A 20,289-nucleotide genomic window follows, 5' to 3' on the forward strand; every position below is an offset into this window, starting at 1 on the left:
TTAACCAGCTCATCTATCTGGCACTTAGTCAAGTTTTAAATTTCACAAAAGCTGACAAATGTGATAAACACAATTGGGCCAGTACGGAAATTCAATTTCAAAGCAAGGCTGAAAGCTGGAATGACAGTAAAATTTATTGAAAGATACGGAATACAATTTGACTGCAGAAATTGATAAGTGCACTTGTTCTTGCTTTGCTGCACTGTATTAAGTGGAGAAGGTTAACCTGTCACAGATAATGTATAATGAAAGAACCCTTCAGCATAATCAACCCAGACATTCCAGCGGAAACTCTGAGACAACTCCAGATCAGCGAGAGCTCAATTATCTCTTTGCTCACTCTTTTGCTTCTGTTAGAAAAGCTGATGGCCACAAATTGAAAGTAGCTGCTGTTTATTACTGAGAGTCAAAGTTCAAATTCCATTCAATGATAGTCTTTTGCCAACTGACCTACTATTATGCAACAAAGCTTTTTAAACAGATTCAACGAACACACGACTGATGCTCTCAAGTGACTCTGTATTTTAATGTCAGTTCATTAAATGCTCATTTTCAGTGATTACACGTCAGTAATGAGATAATTCATTAAAAAAAATCATCAGAGAGCTCTCATTATTAGACTATTTCTCCCTGCTCAAATAGAAGTTCAAAATTTCCCTGTCTCTCTTAAGGTGATTACAAAAAGCTTTGATTTTAGTCATGGAATGGTGGTGTGGAGTCGGATGCCTCCGACTTCAGGGGAAAAAAACATTGAGTTGGCAAGGTTTTCTTGTGGGGGTATACATGTATTGGCTACAGGATGGAATCAAATCTACTCCTACAAACACAGATCAGAGATGGCCAAAGTGCTGTCACATACTGAGCAGCACTATTTAGAAAGCACAGCTTATCTTTGTTATCTTAAACACCTATGCTCATTTCTTTCACCCCATCCACTGCCCCATCCAGACATGCCATCTCATATAAGCTGTTCCCTCACCCACGAACCCACTCCATGCAAACTCAACCACTCACCTCATCCTCATGATTATTTATACCTGTTATGCTAGCTTACTACATATTCACAAGACACCCCAAACTAATTAGCAAACCACCCAAAATCCATCAGGGGTAGACCTCAGGAGGCATTCTAGGATAAAAGAGATTAAATTTCTTCGTAGCTATTGCATGATTTTACGAAATGAAAATGCTCCAATTCTTAAAAGTCCACTCAATATTCTTTAATCAATTATTCAAGATCGCAAAAACAAACATTTATTTTCCTAACTCCACAAAGATAGCTAACAATTTAGTAATGCCTATGCTCTGGCAATCAAACTGTGAAAACAAACCCCCACTGTGATAATGCGAGGTTATGGGTATTAGCTAAGTATTAATAATGCTACAATGGTAGTGCTTAGATTCATGTCAACAAATAGCTTTGAAACTATTTGAAACAGATTTGTTTTACCTCCCACAGAGTTTCCTTTTCCATTTTTAATAGACAACAATACATACTTTATCCATCTTGTAAGGGTAGCTATGACTTTTCTAAAGGTTCCCACACTGCAAGATAAGGCCCAAGCTCTTGTATGTTCAAACAAGAATGTTTAGTTGAAATGGCCTTGCTTTCTTGAAGTCATTTGAGTATTTAAATCAAATGCAAAAACAGACCAATGAGCATTTGTGAAGAGCTAACAACAAGCTTATTTGTATTAGTTTTTCATGCTATTGACTATGAATCATACAAGTTTCAACAGTGCTGCTCTCCTGGTACTGCATTTAACTAATGGGCAGATTTAAAAACATCATCTCATTCCTTTTATCATTTAACGATGCAAAATCTATGTTATTCGGAGTTTCCTGCTTTACAGCAATAGTTCTGAAAGCCATTGATAGAATTATCACTGTGGCCAGACGGGTCGCTCAAAATGATGAACTTACAAAGATTGGACAATAACTGAGGCATGCTGGGAAATTAAGGCAAACCTTGACCAAAGTGTTAATAAACATGCTGCAAAATCCAGACAGTAAGAAGTGGCAAATAGAATACAATGAGGTAAAGTATAAGGTTATGCACTGTGGTAGGAAGAAGAGGCAGATACTATTTTCTATATGGGGAAAGGCTTTGTAAATCTGAAGCACAAAGTCCTTGTTAGAAGTCTCTTAAAGTTAAGATGATGACTCAACTGGCAGTTAGAAAGGCAAATGAAATGTTAGCATTATTTTGAGATAGCTAGAATACAAGAGCAGGGATTAAATGCTGAGACTGGTCTGCTCCTGGGCCTGGCCAAACTGGCCATAAACAGGTCCAGGCAGTGGGCCTTGGATGGGGTTGTTAGGGTCAATTGCCTGCCCCTCTTCCGCGGTTATGTTCGAGCCCGGGTGTCTCTGGAGAAGGAGCACCAAATACCCTCGAGATTTTCAGGGAGAGGTGGGCGCTGCAGGGAGCGAAGTGCATTATTTCCAACCCCCCAAACTCTATTTTGATCTAATCCCTGCCCTATCCTTCACTATTTGATCACGCAGCATGGCCCTTTGAGAAAGGGACTGCTGGTCACTGGCCACTCGGGTGTTTCCTTTCTTCCTGGTGGTGGAACATAAATAAATAAAGATTTACACACTTGTTGTCTGTTACTGTGTCTGACACCCACACACACACGACATGGGCATGGGGTAAAATAAGCACTACTGCTGTCAGGTGATAGCGTGGAGGGAAAAAAAACCAGGAGTGTCAGAGGTTCTGTTAAAAAAACATTTTTTTAAAAATGAAATACAGAGACTGTATAAGGCTTTGGTCAGACTGGACTTGGAATCCTATGAGCAGTTTTGACAGGATGTGCTGGCCTTGGAGGGGGTCCAAAGTAGGTTCACAAGAATGGTCCCAGGGATGAAGAGCTTGTTGTATGAGGAGAGATTGAGGACTCAGGGCGTGCAGTCGATGGACTTTAGAAAGATGCGGGGAGTTCTCATTGAAACTTACAGAATGCTGAGAGGCCTGGATAGCGTGGACATGAAGATGCTTCCATTAGATGAGACTGAGAGCCGAGGGGACAGCCTGAGTGAAGGGATGACCCTTTAGAACGGAGGTGCAAAGGAAGTTCTTCAGCCAGAGGGTGGGGAATCTGCGCAACTCATTGCCACAGAAGGCTGTAGAGGTTAAGTCATTGAGTGTCTTTAAAGGCAGAGTAAGGTAAGTTCTTGATTAGTAAGTGGATCAAAAGGTTGAGGACAAGTCAGAAGAATGGAATTGCAAAACATATCAGCCATAGAATGGCTGATCAGACTTAACAGGATTGTAGCTCTGCACTTGCATTGTAAACCTCTCAAATTGAATGCTAATATTGTATTTCTCTCCCTAACTGCTGAATGAACCTGCATGCTAACATCAAGAAAATCCTAAACCAGGACTCGTAAATCCCTTTGGGTTTTGTATTTCTCAAGCCTTTTCCTTTCTATCAAAGTGCAGAACCTCATACATTCCTGCACTTTATTCCATCTGCCACTTTTTGCCCACTCTATCTTTTGCCCTACTTTATCCAAGTCCTTCTGCAGCCTTCCCACCTCCTCAACACTACCTGTCCCACAAACTATCTTTGTGTCATCTGTAAACTTAGCAACAATGCCTTCAGTTTCTTCATTCAGATTGTTCATCTCTAATTTGAATAGTTATGGTCCTAACACTGAAAACTCTTGCAACATTATTCTTTTACATTACTTGCTAGCGTACCTTCATATTTCCTCTTCTTCCTCATTGCTTTCTTAGTTGTCATATGCTGGTTTTCAAAGGTTTCTGAATCCTCTGGCTTTAGAAAGAAATCTTCACCACATTTGTGAGGAGCAGGTGTTGGACTGGGTGGACAAAGTTAAAAAAAATCCCACAACACCAGGTTATTGTCCAAAAGTTTATTTGGAAGCACTAGCTTTCAGAGCACCGCTCGTTCCTCAGGCGGTTGTGCAGTAGGACCATAAGACATAGAATTTACAGCAAAAAAAATTACAATGTCACTTTATTTGCATGATACTAATCTTTTGCTATAAATTCTGTGTCTTATGATCCTTCTCCACAACCACCTGATGAAGGAGCGTCGCTCCGAAAGCTAGTGCTTCCAAATAAACCTGTTGGACTATAACCTGCTGTTGTGGGATTTTTAAACTTTCTTCACCACATTGTATACTTGGTCTTTTACTTTTACACTGCCCCCGGCTTCTTTCGTCAGTTATGGTTACCTCGGCCTCCCCTTACATTGTTTTTCCTTCCCCGGGATGAATTTAGATTAGATTAGATTAGTTACAGTGTGGAAACAGGCCCTTCGGCCCAACAAGTCCACACCGACCTGCCGAAGCGAAACCCACCCATACCTAACACTACGGGCAATTTAGCATGGCCAATTCACCTGACCCGCACACTTTGGACTGTGGGAGGAAACTGGAGCACCCGGAGGTAACCCACGCAGACACGGGGAGAACGTGCAAACTCCACACAGACAGCTGCCTGAGGCAGGAATTGAACCCGGGTCTCTGGCGCTGTGAGGCAGCAGTGCTAACCACTGTGCCACCGTGCCGCCCACAATTTCTGCTATCCTTTCCAAATTACCCCCAATTTTCCTTTCATTGCTGTTCCAATGTCTTCCCTATTCGACTCCTATTGCCAATCAACTCTGGTCAGCTCCTCCATCATGTTTTTGTAGTTACGGTACTCAGCGGTTAATCCACCCATAACCAGGAATCATCCTAGTGAACCCACTGTACTGCCTCCAATGAAATAGCTTTCCAGTGGGGTCAAAACTGCTCACAATACTGAAGATGTAGTCTCACCAGCAGCCTGTACAGTTGCAGTAAGACTTCCTTACTTTTATGTGCAAACCCTTTGAAATAAGGGCCATTATTCCATGAACCTTCATGATTTCATGCTGCACCTATGTGCTAGCTTGGTTCATGCACAAGTACCTTCATGTCTGTGTATTGAAGCTTTCTGCATTTTGTTTCCCATTAATATTCTGTCATTCTGTCTTCCAAAATGAACAATTTCACATTTTCATATATTGTACTCCAACCTTTTGCCCATTTACTGAATCTATCAATATTTTTCTAAAATGTTTGTATCCCTCTTTCACCCAGCCTTTCCACCTATTTTAGTGTTGTCTATAAATTTGGTTGCAGATATTCACTTCCTTCCTCCAAGGCATTAGTACACATTGAAAACAGTTGCAATCCTAGCACTGATCTCTGTGGAACCCCACAATCCCTTGTCCCTGCTCATTATTGTTTCCTGACCATGAGCCAATTTTCTATCCATCCAATATCCTACCTCCGACACTGTGGGCTCGAATGAAATCCTTTGTGAGGTATCTTGTCAAATGTCTTGTGGAAGTCCAAATACTATAACATACTGGTTCACCTCTATCCACTCTGGTTGAGACTTCCTCGAAAAACTCTTGTAAATTAGTTAGACCTGATTTCCCTTTCCTGAAGCCATACCCACTCTGCTTGATTAGAGTATGGTTTCCCAAATGTTTTTGAAACTATTTCCTGAATAATTGATACCAATATTTTTTCAGCAAGAGAGGTTAGGCTTATTGTTATCCATTTGTCGTCTCCCTCCCTTTATGAATAACGGTGCCACATTAGCAGTTTTTCACTCCTACAGTACTTCTCCAGAATCTAATGACTTTTGGAAAATTACAACCAATATCTCTGTAGCAACTACTTTTAGGATCCTAGGATGCAAGCCATCAGGCCCAGGGGACTTATCTGCCTTCAACTTCATTAGTTTATCTGATACTACTTCTTTAGTGATGATGGTGTTACTTAATTCCTGTTCCATCATCTTTAATGGAATATTTGAGGTATCTACCAAAGCAATGATAGAAAATATCTGTTTAACTGCTTTGTCATTTCATTGTTCCCCAAACCCATCTCCCCAGATTCATTTTCTAAGGGGCCTATGTTCACTTTGACCTCACTCTTCCTTTTGATATAAAGAAGTTCTTGTCAGTTATTATGTTCCATGTTAGTTTGCTCTTTATTTTCCTCGATCTTCATTATCTTTTAAATCCTCCTTTGCTGGATCTTGAATTTATTCCAGTCTTTTTGGCTGTCACTGACTCTGACCTCCTTGCATACTTTCAGAGTCATACAGAAAAGAAACAGGCCCTTTAGCCAAACAAGGCACACCAATCCTATTTCCCTGCACTTGGCCCATAGCTTACTCTGCCCTGGCATTTTGAGTTAAAAATCACACAGCACCAGGTTATAATCCAACAGGTTTATTTGGAAGCACTAACTTTCGGAGTGCTGCTCCTTCATCAGGTGGTTGAGGAGTGTAAGATCATAAGACACAGAATTTTAGCAAACGTTTACAGTGCGATGTAACTGAATTTACATATTGAAAAAGACCTGGATTGTTTGTTATGTCTCTCATCTTTTAGCATGACCATGTGGGTTTCAGTTCTTTCATATGTAAACCCCAGAGCTTTCTTTTAAAGTTATATTCTCCAGTGAACTTTAACAATAGGTGCCAGATCAGCCAGCTAATGCACTGAAGGTGTGAGGTTAAAGTCCGTCTGTCTGCGCCCCAATATTCAGACTGATCCTATATCGAGAAAAAGGGATTTACAGAATCTGACATGGATTCATGCAGGTTTTTTTGAGCAAAATAAAATGTAATTCTGCAAGTATGGAAGGGGGTGGAGCTGGGGGAAGGGTAGGTCAGATGGTGATATGTGGATACAGGTAGGGAATTGGATACAGTCCCCTTAGTCCTCACATACTACCCACCAACCTCCCGATCCAACACATCATCCTCTGACATTTCTGCCACCTACAATCAGACCCCACCATCCAAAAAGGTATTTCCTTCCCCACCCCTTTCCATTTTTCACAGGGACCATTCACTCTGCGACTCCCTTGTCAACTCTACACTCCACCCCACCTGGTACCTTTCCTTGCAGCCTGCAAAAGGTGCCCCTACACCTCCCCTCTTACCTCCATTCAAGGCACTAAGCAATTCTTCCAGACCCATGCACATCATCCAACCTGACCTATTGCATCCATTGCTCCTGTGGTGGTCTCCTCGAGATCGGGGAGACCAAATGCAGGCTTGGGGACCAGTTTGAGGAGCATCTGCACTCATTAACCAACCCCACCTTCAGGTTGCCATCCATTTTAAATTTCCCCTTCCACTCCCCCAGCAACATGTCCATCCTTGTCCTCCTCCACTGTCAGAGTGAGGTCAAATGGAAACTGGAAGAACACACATTATATTTCACCTGGGAAACTTATAGCCCAACGGCCTCAGCACCGACTTCACCAGCTTCAAATTCTCTCCTCCCCCTGCCTTATCCCATATTTAGCCCCACCTCTCCTCTCCATCTCCCTGACCTGTCCATCTTCCTATTTCACCTATCTGCTCCACCCTTCCCAATCACAATAACTTCCTACCTGCATCTAGCTATCAGCATCCCACCTACCCTTCTCCCAACCCAACACCCCACCGACATACTTCAGGACTAGAGAGGGGGAGTGGAGCCCCGAAGGGTTTCGGTCCGAAATGTTGACTTCCTACTCCTCGGATGCTATTTGACCTGCTGTGCTTTTCCAGAATCACGTCTATTGACTCTGGCTTCCAGTATCCGCAGGCCCCAGCATCCCCCAACTCATCTGCAGGCCCCACTGGCTCCCAACTCATCTGAACCCAATTCTGCTGAGCCAACCACATGCTCAGGATGCCTGTGTTTTAACTGCCAAAGGAAATGGTCTTCACCCAGTTCAAGGAAGGCCCTCAAAATATCAGAAGCCAATGTACGTGGGTGAGAGGTGCATGAGGGTACTTCCCTTGGATCATGCTCAGAGTTGCCCTTTAGCCCTAAAACAATATGGAGGTCCTTTGAAACAAGTGGTCAGCTGAGGACGCCAAGCACCCACTCTGATTTTCATTAATGAAACATGTGGGGCAAGTGTTTACCAAGTAACAATCCCCCTTAAATGGCAACTCACTACAGCTTAGCTAGAAACTCTCCTCGCCACTTGGTACAGCATAAAGATGGAATTAGATACTCCTGAAGTCAAGATAACCTCTACCAGTCTTTTCATCTGATTCTGCCTCAAATCTCACTCAAACCCCTATAAGATTCCTCCTAAAATATAAAGTCAAATTTGGAGATTTTTTCAGCAGGTTCCAAACACCAGCTTCCACATGAACACACGTTGACTGTCGCAAGGCTTACACGATATAGCTGCCAACAAAGAAAAGTGGAGTAGAAATCACTGACAACAATGCATCCCTTCCTGTTGAGCTCAATGCATCCAATGCTCGTTTTGACCAGGAGGTTAGTGAAACAATACTACCTGCCCTGACAGCCTCAGGTGCATCTGTACACACAGTCACCGCCGCAGACGTTACATCAGTCTTCTTGAGGGTGACCCCATGGAAAGTGACCGGTCTGGATAGAGTCGCTGGATCACGCACTCAGATCCTGAGTAGACTAGCTGATGGGAGTATTTATAGACATCGTTAACCTCTCCTTACTACAAGGTGAGCTTCCCACCTGTTTTAAGAAGGTCACAATCATTCCAGTGCCAAAGGAAAGTCAGTTAACATGCCTTAATCATTGCTGTCTCGTGGTTCTGACATCCATCATTGTGAAGTGCTTTCAGAGGTTAGTAATGGGCACACATCAACTCCAACCTCTCAGATTGCCTTGATCTGCTACAAAATGCCTACCATCACAAAAGGTCCACAGCAGATGCCATCTCCCTGGCCCCGCTCTCATCCCTGGAACATCTGGATAACAAGGATACCTATGTCAGACTCCTATTTATTGACTTTAGTTGCACCTTCAAGACCATAATTCCAACAAAGCTCATCTCCAAACTCCAAGACCCAGGGCTCTGCTCCTCTCTCAGCGACTGGATCCTCAACTTCCTGACCCGCAGATCGCAATCAGTGAGAATAGGCTGCAACACCTCTACAATAATCCCCAGCAACAGTGATCTACAAGGCTAGGCAATCAGCCTCTTTTACATTCACAACTGTGTGGCCAAACACAGCTCTGTCTTCATTTCCAAATTTGCTGATGACAGCACCATGGTGGATTGGATCTCAGATGACAACCAGACAGAGTACAGGAAGGACGCAGATTGCTTAGCGGCATGGCGTAAAGACAACAATGTCTTCCTCAATGTCAGCAAAATGAAGGAGTTGCTCATCAACATCCGGAAGCAGAGTGGAAGACACACCCCATCAATGGTGCTAAGGTGGGAGGTGGTCAAGAGCTCCAAGTTCCTTGATGTAAGTACCACCAACGTTCTATCTTGTCCATCCATATTGACCTTGCTATCAAGGAAGCACACCATCACCTCTCCCTCCTCAGAAGGTTAAGGAAGTTCAGCATGTCCCCAATGACACATATCAACTTTTATAGATGCATCATGGAAAGTATCCTATACAGATGCATTACAGCTTGGTATAGCAACTGCTATGCCCAAGACCACAAGAAATTACAAAGAGCTGTGAACAAATCCCAATCCGTCATGAAAACTACCTTTTATCTATTGACTCCGTCTACACTTCCTGCTGCCTTTCAGAAAACAGCCAACATAATCAAAGACCCCTCCCACCCCAGTTATACTTGCATCCATCAGATGGAAAGTACAAAAAAAATTTGAAAACATGTACCAGCAATTTAAGAACAGCTTCTTCCCCACTGTTATCAGACTTTATTAATAGATCTCTCATGTTTGAGTTGATCTTTCTCTGCATCTTCTCTGTAGCCGTAATACTACATTGTGTTCTATTACCATGATGTACTTATGGAAGGTATGATTGTCTGGTCAGCATGCAAAACAATACTTCTTGCTGTATCTCAGTGCATGTGACAATAATAATTCAAATTAAAATCACTGATAATTCCCTTTGAAAGTGTGGGGTGTTACGGTGTAGGTTTGCTCGCTGAGCTGTAGGTTTGATATCCAGATGTTTCATTACCTGGCTAGGTAACATCATCAGTGGCGACCTCCAAGTGAAGCGAAGCTGTTGTCTCCTGCTTTCTATTTATATCTTTCTCCTGGATGGGGTTCCTGGGGTTTGTGATGATGTCATTTCCTGTTCGTTTTCTGAGGAGTTGATAGATGGTATCTAGATCTATGTGTTTGTTTATGGCGTTGTGGTTGGAGTGCCAGGCCTCTAGGAATTCTCTGGCATGTCTTTGCTTACCCTGTCCCAGGATAGATGTGTTGGCCAGTCGAAATGGTGTTTCTTTTTCATCCGTGTGTAGGGCCTTGAGGGGGAGGGGGTCGTGTCTTTTTGTGGCTAGCTGGTGTTCATGTATCCTAGTGGCTAACTTTCTTCCTGTCTGTCCTACGTAGTGTTTGTGGCAGTCCTTGCGTGGAATTTTATAGATGATGTTGGTTTTGTCCATGGGTTGTACTGGGACTTTTAAGTTTGTTAGCGTTTGTTTGAGAGTGTTGGTGGGTTTGTGTGCTACTAGGATTCCGAGGGATTCCCTTTGAAAGCTCTGCAATTAGATTATTAGATTAGATTAGATTAGACTTACAGTGTGGAAACAGGCCCTTCGGCCCAACAAGTCCACACCGACCCGCCGAAGCAATGTTCCACAGCTCGATTTTCAGAGCCCATAGCTGTGATAACTATCTTCTCATCAGAAGATCTGGGCCTGTTATTTTAATCCTTGATCCTTCACATGATGTATCCTCATTAACATTTGTCTCTATCAACATGTTTTTTCTCATCATTCTTCATAAACTAGCTCCCTGAAACTCATTTACCTTCTATCCTGCTATTTTGCAGTAACATACACAATACCCACACAGGGCGGGTTGTCCTAGAGCTGGCCGAAAGGTATGTCAGGGCAGACTGAGAGCCAGAAGGGACTTAGAGTACCAGAAGGTGAAGGGATGGGCGACTTGCTTGTGGGGTTGGGCATCTGTAATCTATGCATCATTTCTGATTTAATGGAACTGTCTTATATGTATTTGTTACTGTTGCTGTTTTGTGATGACTCAAAGTGGGATTTGGGGTTTTCCTTAATTCTCTGAAAACTAAATGATGGGTGGGGTTTGCTGATCTTCTCCCTTGCAAATTGCTGTTTCTATGTATACAGCTGTAAATGTTACTTGTTTTGTATACTGTATTAGAGCCATAGAGATGTACAGCATAGAAACAGACCCTCCAGTCCAATCCATCCCACCAGATATCCCAACCCAATCTAGTCCCACCTGCCAGCACCCGGCCCATATCCCTCTAAACCCTTTCTATTCATATACCCATCCAAAAGGCTCTTAAATGTTGCAATTGTACCAGCCTCCACCACATCTTCTGGCAGCTCATTCCATATCTGTACCATCCTCTGTGTGAAAAGTTGTCCCTTAGGTCTCTTTTATATCTTTCCCCTCTCACCTTAAACCTATGCCCTCTAGTTCTGGACTCCCCGACCCTAGTGAAAAGACTTTGCCTAATTACCCTATCCATGCCCCTCATTATTTTGTAAACCTCTATAAGGTCACCTCTCAGCCTCCGACGCTCCAGGGAAAAACAGTCCCAGCCTGTTCAGCCTCTCCCTGTTGCTCAAATCCTCCAACTCTGGCAACATCCTTGTGCAATATTCGATAACTTCCATATTTTCACCAAGTTCTTTGATTTATTAACATCTCCTTGAATTTTGCAGTGACCTATAACAACTCATTTTTGCTCTTTTGCATATCTGGGAATAATCCACCAGCACACCTTCACATTTCCCATGCTATCATTCTCTACAAGTACTCTGCATTTAAAAAGGGAATTTTACATATTTGTTGGCTTACTGCTTGAATATTGTCACAGGATAAGAAATTATAATTTAGCTTTAAATCTTCAGGACTTAACAAAAATCATATTCTCAACAATCACTGGTTCTAAGATCATCTTTCAATGAGTAATATGCTCTAAAGAAAGAAAAACAGGCATCTCTCTTGCTCTGGGCAGAAGAAATTATAACTAAAAAAGGTTTGGCCTACTTTAATCCTCTAAACTGAATTCCCATTTGCTTTACTCTAAGAATCTGATAATGACTGACTAATAGTTTACTGGAACATATTCCATGTTAATTGTTACAAAAGCTCATAGATAACATTTTCCACAAAACAATGGCCATAACAGCAAAATATCTTTAAAGTGCACACATAAAAAAATGTTTGATTAAATTACTTTAATGACAGCATGTAAATCAAAATAGTGTATTACCAGCAAATATTTTGCAATGAATCATTAAAGTTTCACTTCTTAGAGAATAAATTCATAAGCAAAACTAAAATGCATTAAATAAAGCGTAGATATATCTGAGTAAAACAGCTGCATTTCAACAAGTGAACAAATAGTACAGAATCAAACCCTGTCAAATTATTAACTGTGTCTATTTTGCCAACTGCTGATATGGAAGGTTCTGCTGGTCAAAGTAGGACTCCCTGGTCCTATTTCCATGATGCGGTTTTAAAAAAAGTATATTTTGTCAGATAGACTGAATCCAGCCAATAAGCAGAAAGAAGTCACCCTCACAGTTTCATATACCTTGCTGGTTATCGCTATCTGCAGAATAGCAGACATGGCACTTCAAAGCAATTCAAACCGCCGACAGATGTGTTAAGTCAAGACATAAATTGAAGCTTTTATAGACAAATCCTGCAGCAGTTACTTTCTGGTGCCACCCAACATCTCTAACAAGAAACTGGCAAAATATCTGCTACAAACTAAGCTACTGATTAATCATTTATCTCCATTGTATGAAAATGTGGAGTCACAACACTAATATTTTTAAATTGAATAAAATTCTAAGGAACTTGCAGATTACATCAGCTGAAAAACCAATAAACAGACCAATACCAGTCAACTTTATTACCCAAGGAACTGGGCATTTAAACTGTAGTCAACAGCACGTTAGTACATAATACCTTATCGAGCCAGTGACAATCTTCGACCTGTTCATACAGCATACTGCAATATAAGTGGCATGCTTCTATTTTACAGTTAAGTGAAAACAGTCATTTCTTCCTAACATTATAATACAAAGTAGTTTGTTATAAAAGTTCGATGTTTAATTTGACGTACTGTTGTAAGATTTTTTTTCATGGATAACTGAAAATAATCTCGGAATCAGTTAAACTGATTTATTAAAGAGGATGAGGGGAACGTACTTTTGCACTGCCAACGGCAAGACTTTCAACAGCTCTTTATTTTTTTAAATTAACTTCATAGAATTTTATAAAAACTTGCTGCATAGGTTTGTCTATTACTACTTTGAATATAAATATAACTAAAAAATGTCACGATTTAATGTCTGCTAATTTAATTCTTGTAAAATTTACTAAAGCATGTATCAAAACCTCAAGCTAACTGATGAAAACTTGCGCGCTGGTCATAATTAAGGATTCATATGAAGGGCAATATTTTTCAATTAAAAAAAACACGTATAAAACTAATTGCATCTCAGCATCATTTGCGCATGACATACTGTGACGGTTGCTTGGCTTGTTTAACAAAAGAAAATATTACCCCAACAATTTTTGTTGGCCTTTGTAGAGGGTAGTAATGTCCCTTTAAAAACCTAATTTCAACAATGCAGCATATATTGACTTAGCACACAAACCACAGTTTGGAGAATGCAAACAGACTTCAGCATCTCCCGGGTAAGCACCGAGAGGAGCCAGAACATAAAATAACAAGTACGTTACCTGTACAGATATCTCCAACGCTGCATTTCTACCTGACAGCACATTGCTACATTCACTTTCAGCCTTCATTCAGCCACCCTGTCTCAGAGACACATTTTTTTTTGTTTTTGTTGTTGTTGTAGCACACTTTCGTTAGCTTAATATCCTCCTGCAGCCATAGCTTTGTACTAACATCTATTTTCCAGGGGAGGTAGGTAGGTAGGTCAGTGAGAATAGTGCTCTGTGGCGATAGCACAGCATGCACTGGAGAGGCTGGATTACTTTGGTCTGATCGAGCAGAGAGCCAGTCAATGTGCATAATTCATGAAACAAGATGAAAGTCCGCTTGCCTAGGCTGTCATCTGGAGCATTAAACAGGCTGTGAAAAGCTATTTGAGACCTCCCCTCGAAAAATCCTTAATCTGAAGGTTTTGCATGTTATGGGGGTAGAACGGGAAGCCTGACATGCAAATAACAGAGAGCAGCAGGATATAGGACAAAACAATCCAACTGCTTTCAATTACTTTTGTCTGGATACCTATCTGAGAGACAACAGTTGCAGCATGAGCAATAAAAATGGGAATTGTTTGATTCATTCTTGAACCGACAGAGCTAGTCACAAAGTTAATTAAAATATAGACTCCCAGGATTTTCACGATGACATTTAAGATTTGTTTTTCATTACGTGATGATAAAGAAACAGCAAAATGCTTCAACTAGGTTTTTTTAATTGTCATCACTGTTGCTGCACAGATAACTTATTCTAAAACAATCTTTAAAAAGATCATGCTACAAAAAGCACAAATCATTGGAGAACAATAGATGGTTTCAATTGAAAAGCAAGAGATTAAAAAAAAGTTCACCCTGCACTAAAATTGAATAGGCAAGTAGTCAAAATGGAGCACCTTTATTTCTCATTCTCTCTCACCGATTTTAAAGCTATTGTTTTTCTACTTGGTATTGGATGAGTGTCAATAAATCGCATGGACATCGCTGGTCTGTAACTACATCTTGAGCAGGCAGCCATTGAAGCTATCTGACCTGAAAGTGAAGCCCCTCTGATATGTGTAAAATATTTTCCTTTGTGAAGCCACAAAGGACTAGAATGTTCTGCCACACCCTATAGTTAATCTAAGCCCAGACAGCTAGGGGCCAGCCCACCACCTACTATGCTCACTCAAGAGTGTGGGGCAGCGATGTGTGTTTTATCAATGATGTGGAGATGCTGGTGTTGGACCGGGGTAGACAAAGTCAGAAATCACACGACAGTAGGTTATAGTCCAATCGGTTTGTGTGAAATCACAAGCTTTCCAATTGTGATCACAATTCCACAAGTTTTAGAATACTCATGGATAAAGACAAGAATGGTCCTAAAGGAAGTGCGCTAAATTGGGGGAAGGCCAACTATAGCAAAATTCGGCAGGAGCTGGGGACTGTGGATTGGGAGCAGCTGGGATACATGGGGGGGGGGGCTTTAAAGACAGGTTGATTAGAGTGCAGAACAGACATCTCCCTGCGAAAATGAGAGATAGAAATGACAAGGTTAGGGATACATGGATGACCGGTGAAATTGTGAGACTAGGTAAGAGGAAAAAGGAGGCATGCATAATGTCTAGGTGACCAAAGACACATGAAGCTTTGGAAGAATATCAGGAATGTAGGACCAATCTGAAATGAGGAATTAAGAAGGCCGGAAGGGGTCACAGGTTATCTTTAGCAAACAGGATTAAGTAAAATCCCAAAGCCTTTTATTCTTATATAAGGAGAAAGAGGGTAACTAGAGAAAGGGTTGGCCCACTCAAGGAAAAAGGAGAGAAGTTATGCGTGGAGTCAGAGAAAATGGGTGAGATTCTTAATGAGTACGTTGCATCAGTATTCACCGAGGAGAGGGACATGACAAATGTTGAGATTAAGGATAGATGTTTGATTACTCTCAGTCAAGTTGGCATAAAGAGGGAGGAAGTGTTGGGTATTCTAAGAGGCATTAAGGTGGACAAATCCCCAGGTCCGGATAGGATTTATTCCAGTTTACCGAGGGAAGCGAGAGAGGAAATAGCTGGGGCTTTAACAGATACCTTTGCAGTATCCTTGAACATGGGTGAGGTCCTGGAGGACTGGTGAATTGCTAATGTTGTCTCCTTGTTTAAGAAGGTTAGCAGAGATAATACAGATAATTATAGATCGGTGAACCTGACACCAGTGGTAGGTAAGCTGCTGGAGAAGATACTGAGGGATAAGATCTCTTCCCATTTGGAACAAAATGGGCTTATCAGTGACAGGCAACATGGTTTTATGCAGGGAAGGTCATGTCTTAACAACTTAATAGAATTCTTTTGAGGAAGTGACAAAGTTGATTGATGAGGAAAGTTCTGTAGATGTCATATACATGGGCTTCAGTAAGGATTTTGATAAGGTTCCCCATGGAAGGCTGATGGAGAAAGTAAAGTTGCATAGTGTCCAGGGTTTACTAACTAGATGGATAGAGAACTGGCTGGGCAACAGGAGACAGAGTAGTAGTGGAAGTGAGTTTCTGAAAATGGAGAACTGTGAGCAGTGGTGTTTTGCAGGGATCCGTGCTGGGACCAACTGTTGTTTGTGATATATATAAATGATCTGGAGGAAGGTGTAGGTGGTCTGATTAGCAAATTTGCAGGTGACACTAAGATTGGTGGAGCAGCATTGAGTGAAGGGGACTATCAGAGAATACAGCAGAATAGAGATAGATTGGAGAGTTGGGCAGAAAAATGGCAAATGGAGTTCAATCCAGGCAAATGCAATGTGATGCATTTTGGAAGATCCAATTCAAGAGCGAACTATACAGTAAATGGAAAGGTTCTGAGGAAAATTGATGTGCAGAGAGATCTGAGTGCTCAAGTCCATTGTTTCCTGATGATGGAAACACAGATTGATTGACTGGTCAAGAAGGCATATGGCATGCTTTCCTTCATCAGTCGGGGTATTGAGTACATGAGTTGACAAATCATATTGCAGTTGTATAAGACTTTGGTTCAGCCACATTTGGACTACTGTGTACAGTTCTGGTTGCCACATTACCAAAAGGATGTAGATGCTTTGGAGAGGGTGCAGAGGAGGTGCACCAGGATGTTGCCTGGTATGTAGGGTGCTAGCTATGAAGTGAGGATTATTTTCATGAGAAAGACGGAAGTTGAGGGGGGACCTGATTGAGGTCTACAAAATCAGGAGAGGTAGGGACAGAATAGCACGAAGCTTTTCCCCAGAGCGGGTAACTCACTTAATAGAGGTCATGAGTTCAAAATGAGAAGCTTCATTTGACAAAGGGGTTGGGCTCTGAATGCTTGTGATTTCAAATAAACCTGTTGAACTATAACCTGGTGTTGTGTGATTTCTGACTTTGATTTATCAGTGGACAGTTACCTGACATCCCTGGCAGTAACATCAAAATAAGGAATCCCTGAAATTTCTGAATGACGGTGAGGTTCTTGTTCCGTTCCCACCTTGCATGAAACCCATTCAGAGTTCACATCCTCACCTAGAAATGGTAGATCCAATTTTGGACTGCAACATTAAAGCACTGATCCTCAAAACCTTTCAAGCAATTCCATTAACAGTGGCCCTTATTTTGAAAAAAATTGTGAATTTACCCTGCCATCCAGTAGATGCCTAGTTTGTATCTGTGTCCTCAATGTTTAAAACAGATTGACCTTTTTTGAAAGATATTTCCAATCATTATGTTCAGATGTGATGTGTATCTGGAGCAGGTGGGACTTGAGGCCAGGCCTCCTGGCCCAGAGATAAAGATACTATTACTGTGCCACAACAACCCCTCAAAGATTTTTTATATCCTTATTCTTATAGTAAGATCACCTCGAACATGCCTTGTTCCAGACTGAAACATGAGGTTCCCCCACTCATTGCTCATGATCGATAGATAATATATTGTGGGAATTTGAGTTTAGTAAGGAAGATTTTGCTAATAAAATCACAAACCAAATTCTACATCCCTTTGTCTGCCTCAGAGATGAGAATGCTTGGGTAAAGTGTTTTTAATGCATAGATAAAGTGATGGAAGGCTGGAGGGAGGTTAATATTGTGTCATTACAGTATTTAAGCAAGGTTGTGAAGTGAAGCATAGAGCTATAAGTCTAATATCAGTGGTGGATGGGATTCTGAGAGATAGAATTTACGTGCATTTGGAAAATCAAGGACTGATTAGGGACAGTCAACATGGCTCTGTGTGTGGGAAATTGTCTCTCACAAACTTGATTGAGTTTTTTGAAGAGGTTACCAAGAAGATAGATGAAGGCAGGGGTGTAGATATTGTCTACATGGACTTTAGCAAGGCCTTCAACCTGAAAGACTGGTTAGTATGGTTATGGGATCCAGTGAGAGAAAGCCAATTAGATACAAAATTGGCCTGATGGTAGAAGACAGAGAGTGGTGTTGGAAGGTCATTAGTTGAATTGGAGGCCGGTGATCAGCTGTGTACCACAAGGATCAATGCTGGGTCCACTGTTGTTTGTCATTTATATAAACAACTTGGATGGGAATATAGGAGGTATGGTTAGTAAGTTTGTGGGTGATACCAAAATTGGTGCTATTGGACTGTGAAAAAGGTTATCTAAGAATACAATGAGATCTTGATCAGATGGGCCAATGGATCAAGGAGTGGCAGATTGAGTTTAAGTTAGATAAATGCGAGGTGCTGCAGTTTGGTAAGGCAAATCAGGGCAGGACTTTTACAATTGATAGTCGGACCTTGATGAGGTTGTTGAACAAAAGGTGGGAGTGCAGGTTCATAGTTCCTTGAGCGTTCCAACACATGTAGCCATAGTGATGAAGAAGGTATTTGGCACACCAGCCTTCATTGGTCAGGGCATTGAGTGCAATTCTAGTCATCCTTGCATGATAATGCGTAAGGTGGCAAAGGACATAGACTTGCCTTCTCTGAGGATTGAACTCAGGACCTTCAGATTATGAGACTGACGCACTACCGACTGCGCTAAGAAGGCCAGCTGAACTCAGATTTCTCCAGTTTCCTCATTTCCCCTTCCCCCACCTTGTCTCAGTCGGTTCCCTCAACTCAGCACCGCCCTCCTAACCTGCAATCCTCTTCCTGACCTCTCCGCCCCCACCCCACTCCGGCCTATCACCCTCACCTTGACCTCCTTCTACCTATCACATCTCTATCGCCCCTCCCCCAAGTCCCTCCTCCCTACCTTTTATCTTAGCCTGCTTGGCTCACCCTCCTCATTCCTGATGAAGGGCTTATGCCCGAAACGTCGAATTTCCTGTTCCTTGGATGCTGCCTAACCTGCTGTGCTTTAACCAGCAACACATTTTCAGCTGCAATTCTAGTCAACCTGCTGTAGGGATGATGTTACTAAACTAGAAAGGATGCAGAAAAAAAATTGACAAGAATTTTGCTGTGACTGGAGGATTTCAGTTCGAGGGAGAGGCTGAATGGCCTGGGATTTTTTTGCCTTGAAGCGTCAGAGGCTGAGGAGTATCCTTATAGACCTGCATAAAATCATGAGGGGCAAAGATAAAATGAATAGGTAAGGCATTTTCCCAGGATAGGAGAGTCCAAAACTAGAAGGTAAAGGCTTAGGATGAGAGGGGAAAAATTGAAAGGGACTTATGGCAGCAACTTTTCACACATATGTGTATGGAATGAGCTGCCAGAGTAAGTGGTAGAGGTGTTGAGAGGTCATGTTGCAGCTCCACACCATTCATTTGGCCACTGTTTGGAATATTGTGTGCAATTCTGGTCTCCCTGCTATAGGAAGGGTGTTGTGAAACTTGAATGGGTTCAGAAAAGATTTACTAGGATGTTGCCAGGGTTGGAGGATTTCAGCTTATAGGGAGGATCTGAATACACTGGGGCTATTTTCCCTGCAGCGTTGGAGGCTGAGGGGTGACCTTATAGAGGTTTATAAAATCATGAGGGGTATGGATAGGATAAATAGGCGAAGTCTTTTCCCTGGGATGGGGGAGACCAGAACTAGAGGGGATAGGTTTAAGGTGAGAGGGGAAAGATATAAAAGGGACCTAAGGGGCAATTTTTTAATGCAGAGGGTAGTGCGTGTATGGAATGAGCTGCCAGAGGAAGTGGTGGGGCTGGTACAATCACAACATTTAAAAGGCATTTGGATGGGTTTCTGAATAGGAAGGGTTTGGAGGGATATGGGCCAAATGCTGGCAAATGTGACTAGATTTATTTAGGATGTGTGGCTGGCATGGATGAGTTGGACTGAAGGATCTGTTTCTGTGCTGTACAGCTCTTTGACTCTATGACTTCAAATGAACCCAATTCTTTTTGACCCCTTTGCTTTGCCTCTTTTTTTTTTCTCTTCCCACTCTTTTTATTTCCCCCAGATCTATCTGATTGCCACAGAGTTTCTTTTAAAGATAATCTGACATTTTTTTTTGTGGGAGAGGAAGTTTGGATGGTGTGACTGTTTTCCATATTAGCAACGGAACGACAAATACAGGTCTTGAATTTAAGGGGCCAGGGTAGGCTGCATGAGAAAGAGAAACAAGTCAAGATCTAAAGAAGCTGATTTCTGCTCCAAAAAAGCAGCTACGGGATTCATTCCAGAGACAGCGCTGGGTTCCAGTTTTGTA

At 41.9% G+C, this 20,289-nt stretch overlaps 1 protein-coding gene and 1 non-coding gene across 2 annotated transcripts in view; both read right to left on the minus strand.

The window, feature by feature from the left end:
• The window catches only part of marchf1 (membrane-associated ring finger (C3HC4) 1), a 176,495-nt gene extending 162,722 nt beyond the window's left edge, over nucleotides 1-13,773 (minus strand). The window contains exon 1 of the mRNA XM_060830186.1: nucleotides 13,705-13,773. Within this exon, the coding sequence (XP_060686169.1) occupies nucleotides 13,705-13,773 (69 nt within the window). The remainder of the gene's footprint in view (nucleotides 1-13,704) is intronic.
• A 4,828-nt stretch (nucleotides 13,774-18,601) lies between these two features.
• Nucleotides 18,602-18,674, minus strand: trnam-cau (transfer RNA methionine (anticodon CAU)). The gene has a single exon. It is a non-coding gene; the product is annotated as a tRNA-Met (tRNA).
• Nucleotides 18,675-20,289: the final 1,615 nt, after the last annotated feature.

The sequence above is a fragment of the Hemiscyllium ocellatum genome, chromosome 1, assembly GCF_020745735.1.
Source record: "Hemiscyllium ocellatum isolate sHemOce1 chromosome 1, sHemOce1.pat.X.cur, whole genome shotgun sequence".
In the NCBI taxonomy this organism is placed as follows: domain Eukaryota; kingdom Metazoa; phylum Chordata; class Chondrichthyes; order Orectolobiformes; family Hemiscylliidae; genus Hemiscyllium; species Hemiscyllium ocellatum.